Here is a 27,964-nt window from a genome sequence, read left to right as displayed (position 1 = left end):
TTTTAGGTTTTTCCACAATAAAAACCTTTTTTTGAAAAAAATTATTATTTTTTCCTAAACTCACTGCAAAGTCCTGTAACTTTTTAAATTTTGCATGGACGGAGCTCTCTGAGGGCTTATTTTTTGCGAGACGAGCTTTAGTTTTTATTGGTACCATTTTGGGGTACATACTTTTTTTAAATCAATTTTATTGCGTTTCTTGGGAAGCAAAATGCTAAAAATTAGCATTTTGCCTCAGTCTTTTAGCATTTTTTTTTTAACGCTTTTTGCCGTGCAGGATAATAAGCACATTCCGATTTATTGTACCTGTTGTTATGGACGCGTCGATACCAAATATGTGGGATTTAAAAAAAAAATTTAAAAAAATTATGCTAATATAAGAAAAAGCATAAAAAAAGGGTTTTAAACTTTTTTTTTTTTTACATTTTTATTTATTGCACTTTATTTTTCTCTTATTTTTACACAGTCTGTGTCCCTCTGAGGCACTTACACTGCAGGACTGAAGATTGCTACGATAAGGCATGGCAGGACTTCTGTTCTGCCATGCCTTGTCGCTTACTACAGCGATCTTAGTCAATGCCAATACAGGACGCCGGTATCTGGCGTCCTGTTGCCATAGCAACCAGCCGGGCTCTCGCGATAACATCGCGAGAGCCAGCTGGAGACACAGAGGGAGCGCGCTCCCTCTGTGAACCCTTTCCCTGCCGCGATCTACTTAGATCGCGGCAGGAAAGGGGTTAACAGCGGGTGGGTGCATATCCGATGCCCCTCCGCTGTCGCAGCGGGAGGCCGGCTACTAGTGACAGCTGGCTCTCGCTGCGGGATAGTGTGAGATCTGCTACGATCTCGTGCTATCCCTATGACGTAAAGGTACGTCATTTTGCGGGAAGTATCCCGCTCCTATGACGCACCCTTACGTCATGGGGAGGGAAGGGGTTAAGGAGTTGAAAGCCCTCAATTATAGTAGAAATGCATTCTTGTCTTAGACAAAATTACCATTCAGAAGTCTGGGAAAGCGGAATGGCGACTCCTATGGGAGCCACACCAGTTGTCACGCAGCTTTCCCAGAAGCAGATATAACAAAAGAGCTGAATGCAGTTTTCACCACCTTATCCTACCTGGTTGCTTGTACCATTAATGGCCTCCAGGAGTTTCTCCACAGCAGCTTGGAGTCGGATGCTGATGTTAAGTATCTGAGCTTCTTCATCAGGACTGAGATCTGTCCTAGAAAATCCTTCTTCTGTGAGCTGCAGGGGAGCATCCAGGTCCTCTTCAGCAGCTTCTGCCCAAATACCGGCACCTTCTTCTCCAACGCCGACGTCACCATCACCAGGACTGTCTGCAGAGGGAATAAAAACTGGGGTCATTGTCACAGACATTTGGAGTGCTGTAAAAAGCTGTGATGGCTACATATCGTATATGGCTACATGTCCTACACGGCTACATGTCCTACACGGCTACATGTCCTACACGGCTACATGTCCTACACGGCTACATGTCCTACACGGCTACATGTCCTACACGGCTACATGTCCTACACGGCTACATGTCCTACACGGCTACATATCCTATATGGCCACATATCATATATGGCTATATATCATATATGGACTTGTACTTTCGTAAATTGCCTCTGAGTTGCGATCGCTTGACCCTCGGAATATTTATTCTTTTTTGCTTGTTTGCATTTTAAATAGAAAAAATAAAAGCTTTAAAATAAAAAAATGAAACAAAAAATTTGTGATGGTTACAAGGATCTCTCTCACTGCAGGATCCAGGCATCACAGACAGCACATCAATTTACATGGATACCACGTAATGCTTCATTTTTCCTGTGGTGGCGCTGCAGGGAAACTGAACACTTGCCAAGTACCCTCACGTTCCAACTGATGGATGCAAGGACTCTAAGCGCTACTTCTGTCTTAAAAAGGTTGTGCAGGAATAGAATACCAGCATTGCCTTCTTTCTCCCCAGTAACAGCACCCCCTCAGCCCTAGGACGCATCTGGTATTGCAGATAGTAACTTGAACAGGGAGGAGCTACGAAACAGGGTGAAGATCCAAAATTTTTTGGAGGTTCGCATTTTTTGGAGGTTTCATTCTTTCTGATAATATGCTTCTGATGAGGCTTTTAATGGAAGCTGCCAGATGGAAGCGTGCGGCGCTTCTTTCTAACGTATGTCTTCCTATGCTCGACACATGGAGCTATACATGATATATGTATTAACCGGACGTCTTATTGGACTAAACACTCTTCATTAAATTCTACAAATTTTCAACAATTATTGCGCCAGCATATTACACGGACGTACACCGTGCATGGCAGATAACACTGGGCTGCCCCTGGGTAACAGGTGGTGGACCAGCGGCACGCTTGTGGATACTCCTAGACCAAAGGGATATGCTGCTGAACGCATGGAGCTGGGTATTGTAGTGCTTCATTCACATTTGCACGTAGATTTAATCCTATTCAACAACTCGAATGTATGTGTGGAAACCTCATCAAGGATTGACCGCTCATTTCTTATATTCGGCAATGCAGATATCTCCATATATGTTAGTGCAGCGCCACATAGTGTACATTGTGGTAATTACAGCGAGTCGCACTGGAGCTGCAGGGGACTTAATGAGTGGGTAATGCTTGTTATTAGTTTTATAACATTTCCTGTAGTTCAGTTTCTCGGCCTCTCTGACAACCTCTCTAAGGGTGCAGTACAGGTCGCTGATTTGGGTTACAGATTTTGGTCCCGATCTGCAGTTGATTTCAATGTGAAATAAAATCCTCATGACGGATCATGTTTATGCGTTTCTGTTGAGTAATTCCAAGGAATCCACAAAGTACTTTCCCACTCGAAATAAGGCCCAATGTTCATGGGCGGATTTAATTTGCGGAAGACCCGCAAGTCAACCCCCCCCATAGGGGTGCATGAGCGTCCGCACATGAATTAAAGCATGCAGATTTGTTTCGAGGACCTTTTGGTCCTGAAAACAAATCGCAGCATGCTCCATTTCAGTGCGGTTCCTGCCCGGACAGCTTCCATTGAAGTCAATGGAAGCCGTCCGATCCGCAGCCCGTCCAAAATTCAATTGCGGACACACCGCGGATTCCTTGGGAAGGCAGGAGTTTTTAAAAATACAAAAACCTCGACTGGGCATGTGCGTCGGTGCACTGGCCGGCACTTCCGCACACATCCGCAGTGAAGAAAACCGAAGACCCAGACAGGCACGCAGAAGTCTCGGACTGCTAAGCAGCGTCTTCGGCCGTGGGCTGGGTCGTACTCCGCTGAAGGCTCCCGCATGCAGAATCCGATCCGCCCGTGGATATTGGGCCTAAATAAGAGGTGGGTAGTGTGCGGGTGGCAGGGAATTCGGATTGGAAAGTGTTAAAAGGAACGTGTAATCAGAAAAAGAAGTTCTGTATACATAAAGTTCTATGTGAAGGGGTTTTTCTAGCACTACACTATTGAGGATTTATCCTCAGCATAGGTCATCACTAGTTGATCGGTGGGGTCCGCTACTCAGGACTCCTGCCAATTAGCTAACTGAAGAGGTTGTGATGCCCCGGTAAGCGCCATGGTTTCTTCTCAGGCCTGTGGCATATTGGTTACATGGCCTTAGAGCAAGTCTGTTTCATTCACATGAATGGGACTCACCCATAATGCACCAGGTATAGCCGCTATACAATGCTCACATAATCAATCGCCACTGTCTCGTCAATCAGCTGATCAATGGGGGTCCCGACCAGCGGATCCCCACTGGTCAACTATTGATGACCTATCCTGAGGATAGGTAATCAATCGTGTAGTCCTGGAAAACACTTTTTTTTTTTTTAAGAATTTTGGTGATTATTTTTTTTTTTTCATTTTTTGATGACATAATTTATATTTTTTTAAAAATCCTAAAATCCTGCAGTTTTCACATTGACCACTAAGGCTAATATTTCGACATTTCTTGTTCTGTAGAGAAAGTTTTTCAGCAGTTATCTCACAGGTAGGATTACAAAGATAAGTAACACTTATGTACAGATTAGGTTACCTTCATCGCCAGAATAATCCCTGAAAACAGCAAATTTGGGCGATAGCGGTCCTGTGTGCGTCTGGCACTGAGCGACAAATGACTCACTTGTTGGAGTCGCTCAGTATTTAGCTCAGCTAAAAACCAAGTGACGGCCGGCCTGTGTAAACAGCCAGCTGTTAGTCTATGACTGACTGCCTATTTGCAGTGAATGAATGTGGGTGATCGGAGTGATCTCCGGCATGCTCCGCCTCCATTCCCAAAACAATTATTGCCCCAAGAGCAACAGGTTGTCGGGTTCTTTTGCGACCGACAGTCATCTTATGTAAAGTTATCTTAACACAGCATCCGACATTCAACAAGTGATTGACACTGCTCACCTCCTCCCCCTCCCTGCACAGGTCACAAATCATGTCCACAACACTCTCCCATAAAAATCAATGTATCCCCTTCGGTCTACTGTGTGCAAAAAAAAAAAAAAAGCTAAACGCTGTATAAAGCGGTGTGTGTGAGGGAGACGTTAATTCTATTAACTGCAGCTCGGGCAATCCAACCGCCCTTCTACAGACAACAGAATGAAAAATGTACAAGCAGAAAAAAAAGACTAGAAAAAAGGAATATGTTTCGCTACAGGATTTTAATTAGTATACAAAAAGAATGATTGGCGATGCATTTCCTTTAAAGTGGATCAAGGACCAACATTGGTGTCGGTGGCTCTTTAAGAAAAGATACTTTTTTCAAGAATTATTGTTGCATTTGTCTTTACAACCGAGAAAAAAAAAAAAAAAGATAAACATTCCACTACAGTTCTCCGTGTTCCAAGTATTGATTACTCTAGATGCCCCAGTCGGAACATTCCTGCATAGAGATGAATATTCTGCTCCGGGGATGCACATTAGTGACTCCGGTGATTCATGTCTGCTCACTGAGCAAGCTGCAAATATCATTCCCCCGAGCTTTAGAGCAAAACGTCCAGACAGAAATTGATTATTTGAACATGTCCATGTTTACTGGGAAAGTCAAACGCGCTGGATCATGCGGGTGCCGTAATACACAGTATACTTAGCGGATCATATGCTGGAAATAAAAGAATCAGAATGAGTAAGCTGCATCATTAAGTTGTATATTTAAAGGGTTTCCACTTTGGACAATCCCAATTTGTTAGAAAGGTCTCTGACATGATGCTGATCACAGCGATCAGCTGTGATCTGTGAGGAAACCTGGCAGCAAAAGTGTTCAATTTTCCTGCAGTGCCACCGCAGGGGAAATTAAGCATTACACGGTATCCATTCAAATGAATGGCTTGTCTGTGTAATAGAGGACAGGTCCTCCGGAGACACTTTTTGCAACCGCTTTCCACTCTGGTACAAAGATGAGGATCCTGAACAGAGGACCCCCTCTATTAACTCACAATTCCATAACAGAGTACGTGGAAATGAGGTTTCTAAAATCGGAGAACCCCTTTTTAAACTGGGAAACATTTTTATCCTAGCTCAGCAACCTGTATTTGGCAACCTACTGGTTGGTCGGTCTGCGATATTTAGTCGGCAACATACTGCAGAACCAATAGTAGTTTGTCCTTGCCAGTATAAGCTGCATAGCCCCAAATAAAGACCCACTCCCGCAGCGCATAGTTATATTTGGTAGTAGAGTAAGGCTCAGGATACACAGCCCTTATGGATCCAATCAGTCAAGTTCCCATTAATTACTATTGATGTGCAAAATCTATTTAATCTGTTATTCCGCATGGGAAACAAGGACGAGTATGGCCTTGCAGCTGTCAAAAACTATTGGGTCATGGTTGTACCCTATGACCAGCTTTAGCTCTAGCCTTGAGATCCATAAAATATTGGACATGAAAAAAGCTGTGCCTGGTAAACAACGAGATGATTGGAGTCAGACCCCCACCAATCTGACAATATTCTAACAAAAGTAAATCAGACAGTAATACAAGTATTAAAAATAGTATTTATTTACATATGGTAATACTTAGCAGGGCTTCTTTGGCCCTACTGATATCAGATGCTCCCTGTGGCATACTTTCTGCTAACGTCTGATACACTTTAGCTGGTATTTCCCTCCATTCATCCTGCAAATGTCTGGCGAGTTCTCTCAAAAAAGATGGACGCCGTTTATATTTCTTGACCCAACATTCCATTTCGTCCCAAAGATGTTCAGTAGGGTTGAGGTTGGGATTCTGCAGGCAAGTCCAGTTGCGAAGCATCCATATCCTTAAACCAACGTAAAAGAGCTTTGGATATGTGACAAGGTGCGTTGTCTTGCTGGAAGTATTGTCCATAATATTACTGGCCATAACAGAACCTCCAACGTACTTAATTGTTGGCACAACACACGGGCAGAAGGCATTCCCCGAACATTCTCCACACCCAGGTACGTACATCTGATCTGTAGATGGAGCAGCGGGATTCTTTACTCCACACAGACGTACCGCCATTGCTTAACTGTCCAATTTCGACGCTCCTTGCACCATTATAGACAGGCTGGTGCGTTGTGCTTTGCGATGGATGGCTTGTGTGCAGCGGCATAACCTGTATATCCAATAGTGTGATGTTCCTGTCACAAACTACGGCCGACACCTCCAAGGGTCTAGGTCTCATGTAGCATGGTTTCGGACACGTGACATACTAATAAGACACGAACCATTCTACTGATAGGGGTGTCCAAATATTTTTGGTAAGATAGTGTAAGTCTATGCTGGGGATTTGGAGTTCAGGACAGAATGTTGGCCATAAAAATACTATAAACATAGTTCCCCAATAAAATATGGTTACCAGAAATAGTAAAACAAGATGCAGGCTGTGGGAACGGTCCAAATACCCACACTTTTCCAGTAGTTACAAATACAGCAGTCTTATGGATGCACCGCACTCCGACTACAGGCGGTTGTAGACTGCAGTTTATAGTCTTTCAGGGAAATTCGAAATTGCCTACTCCTTTCTTTTTGCGATATTGCCCATTGTTTCCAATGGCCCCGGCGGCAGCAGCCCCGCCCCCTTTGAAAGCAATGGAAGAAGATTGCGATCTCCTACCATGGCCATGACAGCTGCAGCAGGGGATTCTTTCAGCTCCGCAGGGATGTGAGGCTGTCACATCTAGGCGTCTCTATAGGTTTTCAATGGGGTCGGCTGAAGCAGCAGCACCGGCCCCATTGCAAACAATGGGAGAATATCACGATCCCCTGACATGGCTGTGACAGCTGCAGCGGGGATGAAGAGAACCCCCGCATGGAAGTGAGGCTGTTCTCTTGTGAATCACGGCCCGATAACACCTTCGCCAGTGTGCAGGAGCCCTAATGCTGCAGAGATAATTGTTAGGCTGCACATATGCTGGCAGGTTCAGCCCAGCAATTGTTGGAAAAAAAGGAGCGCTAGTGGCAGCTGCTGGCGGCTTGTTTAACAGCAGCCTAAAGACCCATTTACACGGGATGACTGTCAGGCAAACAATGCCCAACACTCGTTACCACATGTACTCGCTCCTGTGCTGTCACACAGGAGCAAGTATTGCTGGCTCTCTGACAGAGTGGCCAGCAGGGGGTTGGGATGGCTGGAGGAGATTTCACTCCTCGCTCCCCTCCCCTTCCATTCCATTCATTTAACACAGTGGCTGTTTATATTAAACGATCATCGCTCAGGATTTTATGCTGCATAAACGATGGACAAGGAGCTGATCGTTCAGTGTAAACAGCAGCGGTTCAGGACTGAACGTCCGCTGCGTTAACGAATGGAGAGGGGTGGGAAAGAGAGGAGAGAAATCTCCTCCAGCCTCCCCGCTGTGAGCCAGCAATACTGGCTCTTATGCAACAGCATGGGAGCAAGTACATGCGGGGACGAGTGTCGGGCATCATTTACCCGACAGTCTTCCCGTGTAAATGGGTATTAACGCTCTCTCCCTGTAAAACCCAACTGTGGCCGGCACCGACACTTGTCATGGTGATTGAACTGATAAGTACAGGTGTTGACTGCAGTCATCGTTGCTTCGCCTGTGTTTTGCAGTAAATAGACACTGTGTGTAATAGCAGCCCAATTGCTCCTTCACACAAGTGTGTGGTGACATCATATTACACATGCGTAATATGCTGTACCAATCCACCATAAGCTCCCATGTTGCCGCTGACCCATAATGCACAAAATACACGTGCAAGAAAGATCGCAGCATGTTCTATCTTGGCAAGTATTATGCCAATGTGATTGCGCACTAACTGCATGCCCAGCGGCACGCTGTGAATTACGCTGGTGTGAAGCTGCCCTAAGGTATATTCTCTGTATAATGAAGGTATGCCATCTGTGTATTAGTTCTTCGTAGCAGTTAAAGACGTTGCCCAGAGAGTCAAAATACTTACCGAGACCTGGAGTAAGAGGACCTCCATTTCCTACCCAACATTGAGTCACATGGTATGGACTTGCTCTGTGCCCATCACCTCATTGCAGGGGGCAGGCTGTTATTAAGTATTTTAACCCTTAGCAATCCAATTTTGGATTCAAGGTTTCCTAGGGGGTTTTCTCTTTCTGCCATTATACAATGGTGCCATCTGCTGGCTAGAGCCAGTACTGTGGTATGGGACATGCTGGAGAGGCCCCCGACAACAGAGCGCCCACTAATATACAGCAAGGCTACCCTGCCGGATGTCTTCCGACATCGGAGCTGTACAGCCTTCAATCAGAATGTCTGAAGACGTCAGACAGTGGATTGGAAAGGGTTAATAATAAAGCTAGCCACGTCCTTCTTTCTGTATCAGCCGTCATAGAGAATGGGGCTGTCTTATTTATTAAGGTGGGTGGAAGAGCAGCCCCTTGCTATGACGTGATGGGCATAGAGCGAGTCCATACCATGTGACCTGGTGTCAGAACTGGATAGAGGTGGAGGGTCTGCCAATGCAGGTCTGGGTAAGGATTTCAGCTCCCTGGAAAACCCCTTTAAGATCTTTGTTCGTCAATAGGAGCCATCACTGTTTAGCTAATCTGTCCTGGTCAGGTGCAGAACCAATTACAATCAGGGAGCCATTACCCAGCACCGGTACGGATGCAAGTACATAGACAGAGCAGAGCGCCAGTGATTGCAAGCAACGACTGAGCTCCTCATACAGTTTGAAGTGATGCGTACGGCTCCCGGCTGCAATCAGCGTTTCTGCATTAGTGCTTTGCAGAGCAGACTTGCTGAGCGCCCTTCCAGTACCGATATCGGAGCGGCGTCTCGTCATGAACGGCGCACCTTTGTGATCACATGACCGGCACAGACTGGAGTAATGCCACTAAATGAAAGCAAGCAGATACATTACACATCAAGAACGGATACAAAAAGTAATGGCATAACTGTTCACTATACATGGAATAAGCTTTAGGTGTTGAAACGGTCTTACACAAACATATTGCATGCAGTCCGTGCCACAATGCAACCCCCTGTATACCGGCCAAGAAGAATTCAAGAACATTGCCAAAAATCCAATCACATTGCTGCTGGGCGATATCCCTGACGCTGTAATGTCGCCATAACTCCAGAGGCAGGTCCAGACACGCTCAGAAATAACACCGCCTTCATGAGTATATTCCAGTCACGTCTCCTGTGGTCCAACAAACAAGATGACCAGTAAGTAATGGGGCCACCATGGTGGGCGATAGTTGCTAATGCGACGTGGCATTGATTCAGTGAGTGCTGGAGTACTGTCCTCGGGGAGTGTTGGCCATGTGGTATTGACCGTAGTCTACAGTTCATCTCCGTTACGAGGCAGTGGGAGGACGTTTCCTCCATGTCCAATCATGTCCCATAGATTCCTTGATTGCAGAGAGATCCGGGGATCCTGCTGGCCAAGGAGTCACCTGGAGACTTTGCAAAGCATGGCGGCTGGTGTTCGCTGCGTGGGGCGATGAGTTAGCCTGCTGGAAAATGGCGCTGGGCAACCCCTGAAGATACGCCGGTGTGACGGGCTGCATCATATCATCAGCATAGCGGCGTGCATCAATGTACCCCTGACGTGTACTAGAAGTGACTGTCCGTTGATGCTGATGGCACCCTGAACCATGACTCCACACAAAGTCTGTGGCGTTCCACAATGGAGGAAGGTCCAGCCCGATTGTCAAGTTGCCTCCAGGCCCTTGCTCGGGGACCATGAATGCCTAGACAGAATCTGAGTACATTGTTTGTACCGCTGCATGTAGCTTGATGCGTCTACCAGTGCATTCTGGCGTTCGTCTTAAAGCTCTGGTCCCACTACAACGATGCACATTTCGTTCTGTTGACTACCATCTCCAAATTCAACCCACCGTTGTGGCATCCTACTGAGTTTCTGCCACGATACAACACAAAGACCAACCGGCTGGACGTAGCCCTACGATGAAACCTTCATTAAACTTGACCGTTTGATGACATGGCTCTCAACGATGTCTTAAAGGCATCTTCATTCTTCTATTCTTTACCCAGACCCAAAAAGCAACAATGCAAAGCAGTTTCCATGGGTGTGATGACATCTCGAAAGTTACACTCATATACTGGTTTTCACCCTTTATCACAGATCATGCCATTGGCACAAAACTGCTTCAATTTGCATAACTTGCTTGTTTAAACGTACCCTGAAAAGTGCATGATGCCGCGACAAAATCTTCACGGTGTGGCATTTTCTCTGTGATGCAGCAATGTATATGTCCTACGTCCCCGCCTCTGTGAATAAGTAATGCTCTATATGTACACTCAAAGGTAATTATGGCCTATTCCGTGTACCCCTTACAGCCGTCAGATGCGCAGGTTTGCCATTGCCAGCAGATCACGTGAACGTGTCATTGTCCACATCTCATTGGTAATTAATGGCAATGACCACCTCTAGTCTACTTCAACGTAAGAACATGCCCCAAGTGGTCCGCCTGTCACAGCATCATGTGACCAGCTATTACCCCCCTCTCCTCCTTTAGACATTGGCACATATACTATGCAATTGGGAGACACTTCACACTATAGTGTGAATACGAAGTGAAGAGCTTAGCAATAGGAAGCTGCCCATTTAACCCACCCCCCTTCCCAAGAGTGGGGAACAACATTCCGTGGTCACCTGACTGGGCTGAAGATGGCAGAGTGGCAAATCTGATGGATAGAGCATCCATGTAAAAGGAAGCACCCAGCGTATTACATTTACAGTAGCAAATACACATTTATACCCCCCAAAAAAGGAGTTTGACAACTCTCGCTTCTCTCAGGAGTTCAGCATTTTGCTACCAACAGGTGGCACTAAAGCAACAGTTTTCTTCTTTCTGGAGGAGTGCTAATTTGCATACTATTCCCAGGAAGCATTGCCTGTAAAACCACATGCACCAGCAGGATCTCCACAAGCAGAACCAACTCTGCTACAGGAAACTACAGAACGTTTATTGGGGGGGGGAATAAAATCGCACTACAATTCTACAAATGTCCCTAGATGTACTAATATTAAGGTTTACATTGTCCTCTGCGTCATTTTCTGATTGAACGCCTATATGTAACTGCGATATGTGCTAAACCTACCAGTCACAGTGATGGCAGCAGGAGTCACAGCTTCGAGGGCTTCTGACTCTGTGTTCCAGGCACGAACTTTAGAAGTAGATTGACGTCTTCCAGATTTGTCCAGCAGGCCAACGACATGTCGCCCTATAGTCTCCTCGACTGCACCCGTCGTCTTCACAACCTCCAGAAGGATTTTCAGTAGGTGCTTGTTTGTTCTTTTCAGGCTTTTCCTATAAAGAAAAGATATTAGCTGAAAGCTTTATATTATACATGGTGAACAAAAAAAAAAAAATCAGTCCTCGGTTTCAATCTATATCTGTTGGAAATCAAGGACTGTTTTTGCGCTTACCCGCTACTATGCATCTAGGCTGAAATATATACAACGTACTAGAATAGGTTATCACAGGATAGAATCAAGAGGCATGGCATGAAACACTTAAAAGTCAACAATAAAAATCTGTCAGCCTACAGCCACCACTAGGGGGAGCTTAGAAAGTTACTGCATACAGATCTATAATAGAGTTCAACTACCAAATCATATGCAGTATGTTCCAAAGCTCCCCCTAGTGGTGGCCGCAGGCAGACATAATTTTATCCTTTAAGTAGCTATAAAGGGGATTTTGTGTTCTCTAGCTCTGACTTCTCCAGAAATAGACTATGAAATATAGCAGCACAGCATTTTGGAGCTATTGGAAGAGAGTAAAACTTTTTCAGCCAGTAGCTGCAAAGTGCAAGGGATAGCTTACTGAAAAAGAGTGTCTAGGAGAAAATACTTATTTTAGACAAGGTGTTTTATGCAAGTGTTCAATGCAACAGGAATTAAAGCGAAACACAAGTGTATTCTGATCACCGACATTTGTGATACGCTGGCTAAAAGAGGCCATCTGGGACTTTTTTTTTCTATTGATGACCCATCCCCTCAGAAGAGGTCATCAATAGATGATTGGCGAGGATCTGCCACTCAGGATCCTCACCCATCAGCTGATTCCTGGTATGTTTGTCAGTACAGGCAGCTCAGGAAGCAGATCATGCTGTTCCTATTGCAGTGGCCTGGGTTGGTACTCCAAGGGCAGCTTCTATTGAATTTGGTGAACTAAAGTTAATGAGAACTGCGCTTGCGATGCCAACCTGGGCACCTATACTAGGGACATTGTGATCTGCTTCCTGCACTGTCTGTATCAGTAGGTGCTGAGAATCCCGCTTGGCAGATCCCACCTATCATCTACTGATGACCTATTCTGAGGATGAATCCTCAATAGTAAAGAAAAATCCCAAAAGTCCCAGACAACACTTTTAACAGTTTCCCTAACTTCCATAGACTAGAAAGATGTTTAATGGGTCTTCATTCTTTACAAAGCACAGCACCAAGCATATGGTTGTGACTGTGCCCGATATTGCAGCTCAGTCCTATTCAATTAAGTACAACCAAGTTGCCGTAATAGACACAACCACGACTGCGTGTATGGCGCCATCTCTGGGTAACCACTGCAGTTCTTTGGCACTTTCGGATGATTGGCAGGGGTGGCAGGATTTAGACCACCAGCGATACTGAGGAGTGGTGGCAGAAAAATCCACCATCTCTTATGCTTTTTACTTCTTACCCAAAAGCCATCAACTCAGGGATTATTCACCCTGGAAAAAAGGCGAGCGAGGGGCGACCAAATAACTATGTACAAATACATGAGGGGACAATACAAGGATCTCTCCCATGATCTGTTCATATCCAGGACCACGACGGTAACAAGAGGGCATCCACTACGTCTAGAGGAAAGCAGGTTTCATCGCCAACATAGAAGGGGGTTCTTTACTGTAAGAGCAGTGAGATTGTGGAACTCTCTGCCTGAGGACGTGGTGATGGCAAAATTCATTGAGAAGTTTAAGAGGGGATTAGATGTCTTTCTAGAGTGCTATGATATTACGGGATAAAGACATTAAATAACTAGAAGGGCTGATGACCCGGGTATCTTCCGACTGACAGGTAGGAACTTTTCAAACGTTGATCCAGGGATTATTCTGACTGCCATTATTCTGGCTTTGCCTCATTGGTTTTTTTTGCCTTCCTCTGGATCAACAAGGAAGGGGGGTGAAAACAGACTGAACTAGATGGGCATTGTCTTCATTCAGCCTAACATATTATCTTACACTGATCAGGTTTAGTAAAAGCCGAGATGCAAAGAAGTTAAAATGAAGCATCACATTGTCCCTGTTGAAATCAATGGGCTGTCCACGTTATAAATGGCCAGGATGGGTCATCCAGAGACGGAGAAGCACTTCCATGTGATTAGATGCGATTGGGTGTGGGAAGCTTGACGAACACAGACAATACAATGAAGGTTCTGGGCCACGTGGACAGAAAACGAGGTTGATGATTGATGTGACATTTACCCACATGATCCCATGTAAAGCCTCCGAGCCTGCAGAAGCAGCTGCTGCCAGAGATAACCGGTCTGAATGCGGGACTCACAAATACTCTGCAGGAAATCAACTTTCCCTACATTAATATTGAATTTAATAAGTAGCACCATTACTATTAGCAGAATAAAGAGCCTTTATGGGAAATGGAAGACACTGGTGTGGGCTGGGCAGCCACGCGCTGTACGCCACTCACAGTATATGGAGAGGTATACAGCCCAAAGCACTGACAGGAAGAGCTAGCCAAGACCCACATTTTTATTGGTCCAATGCATCTAAAATGAAGACTTTGCAAATAGTCTTGCTTAAAAATGTCCTATCAGTTTGTGTCTACAGCGCCAAAGTATAGGTATATGTCTCCATGGCTACAGACTGCAAACAATCCTTGTGTAATCCGGTCCTACATCAATATTCATGTTCATTGGTCTCTCTGCTGAATGATAGGTCTCATCTGATGCACAGTATAGGGGGAAAACTGTCAATCAGCTGTGGGAGGGCAGGAGGGAGCAGGCCACTCATGAATACGAGAATTCTGCGCTCAGCTTACACTGCGCCTAATAAAGCGTGAGGATATGGAAACTACTGCAAGAAAACTAACATGTGACACACCATTAAAATCAAGGTGTCTTTCCCTACTTAAGACGGACCCTAGAGCAGCAGCAACCTGGTGTCAGATTCCCTTTAAGGACATGGGCTAGTCTGGTACTTCAGGATGCAACAATTTTTTTTTTATTTTCATCTCCACTTTTTAAAAAATAAAAAAAAAATTCTTTACATTTTTGCATCAACATAGCCGTATGAGAAATTTTTTTTACATGTACTTTATTTATTCTTAATTTTTTTTGAAGTCCCTGTAAGGAACTTAAATTCTGTGTACAGGATAGAGCATGCCCATAGATTTGCGGACACACAGCGACCTATTACTTCCGGTTTGCGACGTGCGTACAAACGCTCTCGGTGGCCGTGTTCTTTCAACCACGTGGGCTTCGCGCGAACATATGCACGCCATTCCAGTCGCGGGCGCGAACATATGCACACACTTCTAGCCTATTGGTAATACGTCTCATGAATTGTGCTTTAAAAAGGAGGCTAACTTTCTCATACGTCCTCCGAAACGCGCTGCACTTCTGTCCCGCGTCATGGCATACACTGGAGTTACTCACTTGGACCACTGTGTGATGGTTATCAAGGTTATCAAGGCAAACATGGCCATCTGAGGAGGTTCACTGTCCCCCACGAACCCCTCACTCAAGTAAGGGTCTTTCTTGCCTTTCTGCTACCACCCATTTTTTTTAATAATGGTTTTCCTTGCTATTTACAACCGAAGTACCGGCGCTCTCTGGACTTTTCTACTGAAGTTCTCCCTGCCTGTGCAGAGTCCTACAGGGATTAGCTGGTGAAGTGGACAAGTGCCACAGTACACTGAAGATGAACTGGGACTAGCTGTGTGGCGGCCGGTCTTCTCTGATGGGCGGTTCACACCAGGTAAGTCCTAGCCTCTTGTGTTTACCACACTATAACACACCCACATATAATACGGGTATACACATTCTTGGGGTGCTGTCCTAAGCTCTTCTTTTGTGAATGAAGGCGAGTGGTCAGGGAAGATCTCCAGATCCGCTCCGCCTTCATTCACTGAGCGATGCTTGTTCCCGTGTAAAAGCACAAGAAGAATTATTGCTGGGACAACCTGTTGGGCACCTGCAACTGCCAAGTTGTCCAAGGTAAAAGCACCCTTGAACCTACAGCTAACCACTGGCTGAAGTGAGCCATGATTGGCTACAGATGTCACATGTCCCTAGTGTCATTGATGGCTCACTACAACCAAGGGTGAACACCGGTGAGGGATAGGATCTTTAATCAACCGAAAAGTTAACAAAAAGGGTAGTACATGCCCTCATCATCTCCTGCCTAGATTACTGCAACATTTTTCTCTGCAGTGTCCCATCCAACGCTCTTGCACCCTACCTCTCCAAATCCATCCTCAAGTCGGCTGTCTGGCTACTCCACCGCACCCTCTTACTCCCCTGCCTCTCCCCTCTGCCAATCAGCCAGAGAACCAAATTCAATATATTAGCAATGACATACAAGTCTGTCCACAACCTTTCCCCTTCATACAACTTTGACCTAATAACCAGATACCTCTGTAACCTCTGGTCCTCCTAAAGACCTCCTCACATAATGGTCTCCAAAACTTCGCCCATGGGTAACCTATAATTTGGAACCTGCTGACCCAAAACATCAGACTCTCTACCACCTTGGAAAACTTCAAAAAGAACCTGGAAACTCTCCTCTTCAGAGAACCCTACAACCTACCGTAACTCGGCACCTACCACAAGAGTAGCACCTTCTGCCCCACCTACTGTCTCCTCCCACTCCCTTGTAGATGGTGAATCCTCTCCGGTAGCGTCCTCTCTCCCTCTGTACCAGTTTGTAAGTCATTTACTTCACTTTTATTGTTCCTTTCCTTATAAGTGATGTAGTTAAACCCTGTTCTCACACGGCGCCCTGGAATTAATGGGGCTTTAAAACTAAAAATAATGTGTTCCTTCATGGAAGGATGTTAGCCTACACAACAAACTTACTGCCCAACTTGTCTTTGCTTGTTGAAGTAAGTCCCAGCACCACCACTGCACCATCTACACGGTGCCAGCTATTCTAACCAACAGAGCAGGTAAGACCAGAAGAAGGGGTTTTTCCCATCATCTTACACCATTCTCTAAAACCCCTAAATTACATTTTCTATTAATATAAGCAAATATCTACTATATATATTATTTATACATTTTATATCCTTTATAAACAGATTTTATGAAAATAAAATTGTTTGGGTTTTCCAGTATTTGACAAGTTATTTTACTACATTTTTTATTTTGCCCCTCCTCCCGGGAAAGATTTTACTTTTAAATTGACATTTTTGGTAACGCATTGGATATGATCCAACAAAAATTCACGCAGGACAATCCTGGGAGCATTGATAAGGCCTACGGTTGTCTCTAAAAATTGCCAGCCTTGCTGTGGAGACTCTTTCCGAAACAACAAGCAATGTGGCATCATAAGGAAGGGGGGGTTTCTTTGTCCCAGAGATACGTTAAACATTGGGATCAGAGTTTTCAACCATTCAGGCTGTTGTTGCAGGATAGCGACTGTCAATCACAGCTGACCAAGAAACTCCTCAACCCCCACCAGCCTCCATGGGTGATTGTGCGAACACAACCCTACAGTGCTGAGGGGATCCAATGGACACATAGCAGAATCTAGTTGTATTGTGACATCACTGTGCTCAGATAGCCCTCTACTGTGACATCACTGTGCTCAGGTAGCCCTCTACTGTGACCTCACTGTGCTCAGGTAGCCCTCTACTGTGACCTCACTGTGCTCAAGTAGCCCTCTACTGTGACCTCACTGTGCTCACGTAGCCCTGTACTGTGACATCACTGTGCTCAAGTAGCCCTGTACTGTGACATCACTGTGCTCAAGTAGCCCTGTACTGTGACATCACTGTGCTCAAGTAGCCCTCTACTGTGACATCACTGTGCTCAAGTAGCCCTCTACTGTGACATCACTGTGCTCAAGTAGCCCTCTACTGTGACATCACTGTGCTCAAGTAGCCCTCTACTGTGACATCACTGTGCTCAAGTAGCCCTGTACTGTGACCTCACTGTGCTCAGTAGCCCTGTACTGTGACATCACTGTGCTCAAGCAGCCCTCTACTGTGACCTCACTGTGCTCAAGTAGCCCTCTACTGTGACCTCACTGTGCTCAAGTAGCCCTCTACTGTGACCTCACTGTGCTCAAGTAGCCCTCTACTGTGACCTCACTGTGCTCAAGTAGCCCTCTACTGTGACCTCACTGTGCTCAAGTAGCCCTCTACTGTGACCTCACTGTGCTCAAGTAGCCCTCTACTGTGACCTCACTGTGCTCAAGTAGCCCTCTACTGTGACCTCACTGTGCTCAAGTAGCCCTCTACTGTGACCTCACTGTGCTCAAGTAGCCCTCTACTGTGACCTCACTGTGCTCAAGTAGCCCTCTACTGTGACCTCACTGTGCTCAAGTAGCCCTCTACTGTGACCTCACTGTGCTCAAGTAGCCCTCTACTGTGGCATCACTGTGCTCAAGTAGCCCTCTACTGTGGCATCACTGTGCTCAAGTAGCCCTCTACTGTGGCATCACTGTGCTCAGTAGCCCTCTACTGTGACATCACTGTGCTCAAGTAGCCCTCTACTGTGACATCACTGTGCTCAGTAGCCCTCTACTGTGACATCCCTGTGCTCAGTAGCCCTCTACTGTGACATCCCTGTGCTCAGTAGCCCTCTACTGTGACATCCCTGTGCTCAGTAGCCCTCTACTGTGACATCCCTGTGCTCAGTAGCCCTCTACTGTGACATCCCTGTGCTCAGTAGCCCTCTACTGTGACATCCCTGTGCTCAGTAGCCCTCTACTGTGACCTCACTGTGCTCAGTAGCCCTCTACTGTGACATCACTGTGCTCAGTAGCCCTCTACTGTGACATCACTGTGCTCAGTAGCCCTCTACTGTGACATCACTGTGCTCAGTAGCCCTCTACTGTGACATCACTGTGCTCAGTAGCCCTCTACTGTGACATCCCTGTGCTCAGTAGCCCTCTACTGTGACATCACTGTGCTCAGTAGCCCTCTACTGTGACATCACTGTGCTCAGTAGCCCTCTACTGTGACATCACTGTGCTCAGTAGCCCTCTACTGTGACATCACTGTGCTCAGTAGCTCTCTACTGTGACATCACTGTGCTCAGTAGCCCTCTACTGTGACATCACTGTGCTCAGTAGCCCTCTACTGTGACATCACTGTGCTCAGTAGCCCTCTACTGTGACATCACTGTGCTCAGTAGCCCTCTACTGTGACATCACTGTGCTCAGTAGCCCTCTACTGTGACATCACTGTGCTCAGTAGCCCTCTACTGTGACATCACTGTGCTCAGTAGCCCTCTACTGTGACATCACTGTGCTCAGTAGCCCTCTACTGTGACATCACTGTGCTCAGTAGCTCTCTACTGTGACATCACTGTGCTCAGTAGCCCTCTACTGTGACATCACTGTGCTCAGTAGCCCTCTACTGTGACATCACTGTGCTCAGGTAGCCCTCTACTGTGACATCACTGTGCTCAGTAGCCCTGTAGTATGACATCACTGTGCTCATCATCTCTGTATTGTGACATCAACATGGTAATTTCCTCTGCAGTTGAATATTATTATGTGCATTATTTATACTTCGCTTGTGTGTGGCGTAAAAAAAGGAGACAACGTGTTGCAACAATTTCTCAGTGTTGCTGCACCTACATCCCAGTGCTCACTGGGAGTCACAGTAGTTACACCTCCACTGAATGAGGATCGACGTACCAACAAAGGGGATGTACCAACAAACATCAACAAATATCAATGAGCAATCCGAAAAGCCAATGACAAAAAAAAAGGGTCTCACTTGGCGTCTCCTACTGTGTGCATTGCATCTTCTATGAACGACCAAGGGCAGTAGAGGAAGGGGCAAAGTAACGATGATTGCAGCAAGATCTTGTCTACCCCAGACATGTGGGCGTCAATTTTCAAAACCATTTAGTCACTAAACCATTTGCAAAATGTGCATGTGCAATACACAGTGAACAGAACACATTCATTCCAATGGGTTCGTTCACAAGTGAGTGTCCAATTCCGGAGCAAAAAAAATAAAAAATACACAGCATATGTTGTATTTTGCTGCAAAATACAACATATGAAGCCAATTAGCCATTTCAATGGACAGGACTGCAGCTATTGCACGTGCAAAAGCGCATGATTAGCAAGTGCAAAAAGGGCAGTAAAAAAACGCAGCTGAACACTCAAGTACCCAACGCCCAATGTGCAAAAATGTGGCGCAAATGCGTGTGCAAATACACAGAGGCTCGTGTGAATCTGGCCTAAGAATACGTTCACACACAGCGGAAAAGGTGTGGATTTTCTGCAATGGAAAATCTTCACCACAAACAGCAGCAAAATCCACATCACCGCTCCGGTGCCGATACTGACGCAGACCCGCAGCATCTCTTCATATAAAACGATGAGATCAGCTGCGGATCCACATTAAAAAGACATCAAAATCTGCACAAAGTAGTACAAATTTCAACATGCAAGAGGATCCCCATGAAAATCCACAGCCCTAAACACTGTGCAGATCTTTGTGTGGAGCTCTACTAAAATCCGCTATGTGTGGGCATACCCTACAGAAACCATTCCTTCGCCAATAGCAACCAATCAGAGCTCAGTTTCATTTTCAAACTGGTCTGTTAAAATAAAAGCTGTGCTGTGATTGGTTGGTTGCGATGGGCACCACAGATCATAAAGGATGCCTTCTATAATCTTTATTTCCCTCTGAACACAAATAATGACCCAAGCAGGTCCGAGACCACTTGCCCTTTAACACATTTTCACAGCAATGCATCATACATCACGCTTGTGTGACAATGACAAGGATGACAGATAATCACCTGGCCCGTGAAACGTGCATGTGAAGATCATGAACAGATTGCCGGCATGACTGTATAAATCATATACCAAAGTCCACTATGACTATGAACATGTAACTAACCACAACTTTTTTTTTTAAATTTCCCCCTTTTTTGGGTCGGGGATGTGGAGAGACACTCCGATGTAATTTGCAGTCATGGCGTCATTCATACAGCATTACCTGTCATCGCTGGTATCACTCGTACGGCTCTCCTCGTCCACCTTCCCCTCGCCATCTCCTTCCTCATACTCCCAGGCTTGCTCTTTGCTCTCAGGCTGCGGGAGACGTTCATCCTGAGTTAATTTTTTCAAAGGTAAGTAGGAGAAGAGAGACAAGAATCCGGTCATTCCGGTGTCGGCATTAAGACGGAACTCTGCAGCCTGTCATTTGCTCATATAAACAATTCATTAAGAAAAAAACTTTCATAGTAAACTTTCTACAAAACAAGAAAAAGCAGCTAAAAGTCTTAAAGGAGCTGTCAGTGGAGTAGAGAGGAAACAATGTGTCATTTAGCATAGCAGGTACATTGCTGCACACAACACTACAGTAACCATAGACGGAGGCGATCTGTCACATAAACACACAGACTCCACCCCCGCTGCTATCAGAACTCCAGAGGTAGAACCTGATACTTAAAAGGAAGAATAAACAGTGTCCTGAGGAAGGCGGGAGCGTGGTGCCTGGACGTACCTGCGTCTGAGAGCTGCTCTCCTGCACGGGACGAGCCCGACAGCTCCCCGTGGCTTCAGCGCACATCAGCTTCATGGACGCCAGCTCCTCCAGCAGCATCTTTTCTCTGTCCGTGGCCTGGATTTCAGTCATCGTCGATGCGTTCTGAACAAATTACACTCATTTCACTTGCTTGATAAATATTTTAGATCTCCAAAGTTAAAAATATCCCTCTTTCTCCCTTTAATCGTTGAGAGGACAGATAATGGGCAGGAGGCTGCGAGCCGGGTACAGAATGGAAATTAAAGGGACCGCATTTAAAGAAAAAACAAAAAAACGGAGGGAGAAATCTACTAAGCCCAGAATTTCCAATATTGGTCTTAGTATAGTTCTCCCCTAATGAAGGCACACAGCTCTTCATATACCCAGTTTCCCTGAAAATAAGACAGCGTCTTATATTAATTTTTGTTCAAAACGGTTTAACTTTTTTACACATATAGCTGCCTGGACACTATTTAAATTGACTTTTTAAATTAACTGTTAGCAGGGCTTAATTTTGGAGTAGGGTTTATATTTCAAGCATCCTCAAAAATTCTGGAAAATCATGCTATGTCTTATTTTCAGGGTATGTCTTATTTTTAGGGAAACTGGGTATTAGGTGCACCTTGGCACCTCCACAGAAATGTAAGCACATGGTGTACATAACTGGCATAAATGATACATAAATTTGGAATTCTAAAAATCCACACTTACAGAAAATCAGCGACTTTTTTACGCCAGAAACTGGTGCAAAGCGTTTTATAAATGTCCCTGAGAATCTTCATTCCAAGTCAGAAAATCCTTTAGGCTGGGTTCACGCGGGGCGAATTTGCCATGGAAATTCCGTGCGGCAAATCCACCCACGGCTCCTAATCCTGGAATTAGCCGGCCATGTGGATGAGATTTTGTAAAAATCTCATCCACACGGAGCGGCCAATCAATCGTGGCAAATCCAGGCGGAAACAGCAATGCGTCGCAGAATGGACAGCTGCAGCATGTCAATTCTTTTTTTTTGTTTCATTACGACCTCACTCCTCTCTATGGGAAGAGAAAGCCGCAACGGAATGCCAGCGGCTGAAGCACCCCGCGGGTTTTGAAGCTGCCGTTCTCCCGTGGCTTCTTAGTGCTGCCAAGCTGGCATTTTAAGGGCCAATGTGGTGCTGGACTAATGACTTTTCATGGATTAAGGTTGGTGTCACAGAGGCGTAAGCATAATTACGCATGCGTTTGTGCAATTGGTATTGCATATTTGCGTGCGCATGTGCGTGCTTTGCTGTACTTTTTGTGCACGCAAATAGCAACCGTTTGCAAGCGCAAATAAGCACGCAACCATGCATTAATTTATTGAAATGGGCCATATGTGTAATTAGTTCAATATGTGGCCCTTCCTGCACAAATACACAGAAAAATAGAGCGTGCCGCGTATTTGTTTGGGCGAAGGAAATACGCACGCAAAATACGTGGATCTGAACAAACGCATTGAATTCAATGGGCTTTATTCATTGCGAACTGTGTGCGCAATACACTGCGCAAATCTGTTCGTGTGAATAAGCCCTAAAAGGTGGTGCATACTGTACTACTGGGAGTTCTTGCATCATGGTGTGCAGTACTAGCCACATATACATCATCGTTCACCCAACTCCCCCACACAAAAAAGGTTACTTCAAGTTGTTGTGTCAGAAAACACTTATCACCTATCCATAGTACATGGATACCAGAGCTGAGACCCCCACCGATCCCAAGAACAGGGGTCTCATGTCCACAACAACCTCCCACTATGAGCTTACTGCAGTGAGGAGGAGAAGGAATGGAGTGGCAGACGCACGCGCTGCTCCATTCATGTTCAATGAGACTGCCGCAGACAGTCGAGCCCTTGTACTTGGCTATTTCCATCAGCCCCATTGAAATAAAAGGAGCGCCAGCTGTGCATGTTCAGCCACCGCTGTGTTCATTCTGACGCCATGGTGGGTGGGTGCAGAGAGACCACAATAACAGAAGAGGGGTACACGGGATTCCCAATCTCAAGATCGGCAGGGGTCTCAGTGGTGAGACCCCACGATTACATTTTTATCACTTGCCCTATGGACATAAGGCATTATCCACAAACATTAGGTAAGTCACAGCGGGTGGTTCTCCTTTCTGCGACATAAATCGGGGTTCCGACGTTAATGTGAATAGGGGATACAATTTTGACACAACCTCTTTTTATTAAGAGGATTTGTCCCACTTATTTTTCTTGTATTCCTCATGCTATAACAATCGGGAGTATTTTTTCTGAGAATTCAACGTTGTGCCGTTCCTCTGTTATTCTTCCTGGAAATTAATGAGCAAACTGACAACTGGGTGGTACCATTCTCCTTGTCAAGGGGTTGTGTCCCTACACAGTCAGGCACTGTCAGTAGTACTTGGGCACTGTCAAACTGTAGGGCCACCCCCCCCAACTGATAACACCCAGTTGTCAATTTATTCATATATTTGCAGGAGGAATAACAGAGTAACAGCACAATGCAGAGTTCTAAGAAACGATGCCCCTGCGTTACCATTTTATGTAGAATTTATTAAAACAGACATGTCAGGGGAGCGAAGGGGTCCTCTTTAAGACTTTGCTCGGCAATGGAGTTCCTCACCTCCGCCAGCTGTGCCCTAAGCCGATGCAGCTCTGCCAGGAGTTGTTCCTGGTCGTACAACTGTCTCTCCAGCTGTGCCGCATGTGCCAGTCTCAGGGCCTCCGTTGCTTGCTGGTATTCCTGTTCCTGCCTCACCAGCTCTTGTCTCATGTCCTCCACCTTTTCCTCATACATAAGCCTGAACTGAGCGTTTTCTGCTCCCTCCGCCACCATCTGGTTAGAGTCCTGTAAATAGCGAGAAAAGGAAGAATGTAAAACGACGTAATCGCGTTCGTACGACGCGGCTCTCCGCAGTTTTCTATTATTTCTTTGTTTACCAGTCAGATGCTAGGTCTGTAAATAACGATTCATTGCATCAGATATGGATTGAAATGTCTAGATTGCACTTCATACGTTTCCAAAGCGACACCCTCAGCAATTCACTGATCTGCGGTCCTTCATAATGGGTTGTCTTAGGGCAGTTTCACATTAGCGGCAGAACCTCCGGTCCGTATGCTGCACTTTTTCGCCACGCAGCTCTGCTGCATGCACATCACACACATACATACGGATGTAATCCGCCCGTAATCTGCATATGGATGAAGAACCTGTGATGATGTCACAGTCATGTGATCAGGGGCAGAGCATCTCACTCACTCATGGACACAGAGCCCAGTTGACTGATCACATGACGGTGACATCATCACAGGTTCTGTAAACACACGGCTGGTGTGAAGCTCTGCAGATTTTTAATAAAGTGAAGGAACTGTGGTTACATCACAGTCAGGTGACTGATCCCATGATGGTGGCATCTTCACATGTAACTCACACAGTCACTCATTTACAGACAGGTGGTCATTCATATTCCATAGCAACTGAGGCCACGGGGGTTTGTAGGGGATGTAGTCCTTCCGTAATCTGCACATGGATGAAGGAACTGTGATTACATCACTGTCATGTGATCAGGGGTGGAGCATCTCATTCATTCATGGGCACAGAGCCCAAGCGACTGATCACATCACTGTGACATCACAGGTACTGTAAGCACACGGCTGCTGTCAGGCTCTGTAGGTTTTACGTTTTAGGACCTTCGATGACATCCCCATCATGTGATAAGGGCCGGAGCATGTAACTCACTCACGGACGGACAGATGGTCGTTAGTATTTTGATGAAAGAAGGAGGCTGTACCGACAATCATGAGATAGTAGGCTACTGAGAGTCCTGCCATAACCAACACTGTATAGACAGCACCATGTGGAGAGTGTAAATAATATTGGAGGTGCTGGCTCCAGTAGTACGACCTGATGTCACATGACTGAATAGGATTATCCAAAGAACATTTTTGTTTGTTTTTTTAAAGTCCCAAATCTGCTCTGATGGTGACATACATCACAATAAGGCCGCCTGCAGACGGGCGGGCCAGATCCGGCTGCGAGGATTCTCGCCGCGGGACCCGACCCGAGCGCCTGCAGAAAGCAGCACTTGCTTACCCGCGCCAGCGGGTCCCGCTGTTTGATGTGCTGGCTTGCCGGGCAGCCATCACATGTGCAGACCGGAGGTGGCGGCCGGACAGTGACATTTCTGTGCGGGGTCTGCGAGCCCCACAGAGAAATAGAACATGCTGCGGTTTGTTTGCCGCGTGAGATTTCGCGCGGAGAAACCGCAGCCTTCTGCATAGGATTGCGTTTGCTAACGCAATCCTATGGCAGCTTCCAAGGGTGGAAATTTAGCGGGAAATCCCGCCGGAGAATTTCTGCCTGTCTGCAGGTGGACTATAGGGCCATCATTTCCACTATGACAGGTCTAGTTAAATTGTTAAAACAGAGGGAGAGGAGGAGAGAGGGGGGGAGGGCAAAGGAGGAGAGAGGGGGGGGGAGGGCAAAGGAGGAGAGAGGGGGGGGGAGGGCAAAGGAGGAGAGAGAGGGGGGAGGGCAAAGGAGGAGAGAGAGGGGGGAGGGCAAAGGAGGAGAGAGAGGGGGGAGGGCAAAGGAGGAGAGAGGGGGGGGGAGGGCAAAGGAGGAGAGAGGGGGGGGGAGGGCAAAGGAGGAGAGAGGGGGGGAGGGCAAAGGAGGAGAGAGGGGGGGAGGGCAAAGGAGGAGAGAGGGGGGAGGGCAAAGGAGGAGAGAGGGGGGAGGGCAAAGGAGGAGAGAGGGGGGAGGGCAAAGGAGGAGAGAGGGGGGAGGGCAAAGGAGGAGAGAGGGGGGAGGGCAAAGGAGGAGAGAGGGGGGAGGGCAAAGGAGGAGAGAGGGGGGAGGGCAAAGGAGGAGAGGGGGGAGGGCAAAGGAGGAGAGAGGGGGGAGGGCAAAGGAGGAGAGAGGGGGAGGGCAAAGGAGGAGAGAGGGGGGAGGGCAAAGGAGGAGAGAGGGGGGGGAAGGAGGAGAGAGGGGGGGAAGGAGGAGAGAGGGGAGAGGGCAAAGGAGGAGAGAGGGGAGAGGGCAAAGGAGGAGAGAGGGGAGAGGGCAAAGGAGGAGAGAGGGGAGAGGGCAAAGGAGGAGAGAGGGGAGAGGGCAAAGGAGGAGAGAGGGGGGAGGGCAAAGGAGGAGAGAGGGGAGAGGGCAAAGGAGGAGAGAGGGGGGAGGGCAAAGGAGGAGAGAGGGGGGAGGGCAAAGGAGGAGAGAGGGGGGGAGGGCAAAGGAGGAGAGAGGGGGGGAGGGCAAAGGAGGAGAGAGGGGGGAGGGCAAAGGAGGAGAGAGGGGGGGAGGGCAAAGGAGGAGAGAGGGGGGGAGGGCAAAGGAGGAGAGAGGGGGGAGGGCAAAGGAGGAGAGAGGGGGGAGGCAAAGGAGGAGAGAGGGGGGAGGCAAAGGAGGAGAGAGGGGGGAGGGCAAAGGAGAAGAGAGGGGGGAGGGCAAAGGAGAAGAGAGGGGGGAGGGCAAAGGAGGAGAGAGGGGGGGGGGGAAAGGAGGAGAGAGGGGGGGGGAAAGGAGGAGAGAGGGGGGAAGGAGGAGAGAGGGGGGGACGGAGGAGAGAGGGGAGAGGGCAAAGGAGGAGAGAGGGGAGAGGGCAAAGGAGGAGAGAGGGGAGAGGGCAAAGGAGGAGAGAAGGGGGAGGGCAAAGGAGGAGAGAGGGGGGAGGGCAAAGGAGGAGAGAGGGGGGAGGGCAAAGGAGGAGAGAGGGGGGGAAAGGAGGAGAGAGGGGGGGGAAGGAGGAGAGAGGGGGGGAAAGGAGGAGAGAGGGGGGAAGGAGGAGAGAGGGGGGAAGGAGGAGAGAGGGGGGAAGGAGGAGAGAGGGGGGGAAAGGAGGAGAGATGGGAGAGGGCAAATGAGGAGAGAGGGGAGAGGGCAAAGGAGGAGAGAGGGGGAAGGGCAAAGGAGGAGAGAGGGGGGAGGGCAAAGGAGGAGAGAGGGGGGAGGGCAAAGGAGGAGAGAGGGGGGAGGGCAAAGGAGGAGAGAGGGGGAGGGCAAAGGAGGAGAGAGGGGGGAGGGCAAAGGAGGAGAGAGGGGGGAGGGCAAAGGAGGAGAGAGGGGGGAGGGCAAAGGAGGAGAGAGGGGGGAGGGCAAAGGAGGAGAGAGGGGGGAGGGCAAAGGAGGAGAGAGGGGGGAGGGCAAAGGAGGAGAGAGGGGGAGGGCAAAGGAGGAGAGAGGGGGAGGGCAAAGGAGGAGAGAGGGGGAGGGCAAAGGAGGAGAGAGGGGGAGGGCAAAGGAGGAGAGAGGGGGGAGGGGAAAGGAGGAGAGAGGGGGGAGGGCAAGTGTTACCGGACAAAGTTCTTTCATTCTCAAGAAAAATCTTTGTTCTTTGTTCACCCGGGAACATTGAACCCGTACAGCCAGTGTGAATTGCAAGGACAGCCAATATGGACGAATTTGATAGTTGTCCCTGGACCCTCAATCCACACACCTTTGATTATAATTGCCCAATTGTAACTTTTATTCCCTCCTTTAGTTGTTTTAACCCTGGCCCTTCCCCCTACCACCACGTCATAGATCATCACAGTAAACCCCGCCCACAAAATGGCGCTACCCACGGATGCATCTAGCAGTTCTATTTTCGGTTTCATTATAAATGTGAGTACATGCTTTATGTTTTTTATGTATCATATGGCTTGAGAAAGGTGTCATCTAGACACCGAAAAGCGTTGCCTGCCTGTTACGTTATCCACAATCGGTGGATTGTTTAATAAAACCTTGGACTTTATCCAGTACACCGGTGTGTACCATCGTCTGTGATTGGAGTCTACACTTCAAGGAGGGGGCTTCTGTTTTTACACACCCCCCTCCTCCCCAGT

General features: G+C 47.2%; 1 protein-coding gene across 5 annotated transcripts in view; it reads right to left on the bottom strand.

Moving 5' to 3' along the window:
* The window catches only part of AKAP9 (A-kinase anchoring protein 9), a 232,763-nt gene that overhangs the window by 100,975 nt on the left and 103,824 nt on the right, over positions 1–27,964 (bottom strand). For all 5 annotated transcript variants that reach the window (XM_066585285.1, XM_066585286.1, XM_066585287.1 and 2 more), the window contains 5 exons: positions 23,763–23,987; positions 21,118–21,261; positions 20,608–20,720; positions 11,520–11,728; positions 1,119–1,339 (listed from right to left, as the gene is read on the bottom strand). In XM_066585285.1, the coding sequence (XP_066441382.1) occupies positions 1,119–1,339; positions 11,520–11,728; positions 20,608–20,720; positions 21,118–21,261; positions 23,763–23,987 (912 nt within the window). The remainder of the gene's footprint in view (positions 1–1,118; positions 1,340–11,519; positions 11,729–20,607; positions 20,721–21,117; positions 21,262–23,762; positions 23,988–27,964) is intronic.

This window comes from Eleutherodactylus coqui, chromosome 12, assembly GCF_035609145.1.
Source record: "Eleutherodactylus coqui strain aEleCoq1 chromosome 12, aEleCoq1.hap1, whole genome shotgun sequence".
NCBI classification, from domain to species: Eukaryota; Metazoa; Chordata; class Amphibia; order Anura; family Eleutherodactylidae; genus Eleutherodactylus; species Eleutherodactylus coqui.
This window is presented reverse-complemented; position numbering and strand designations above follow the sequence as displayed.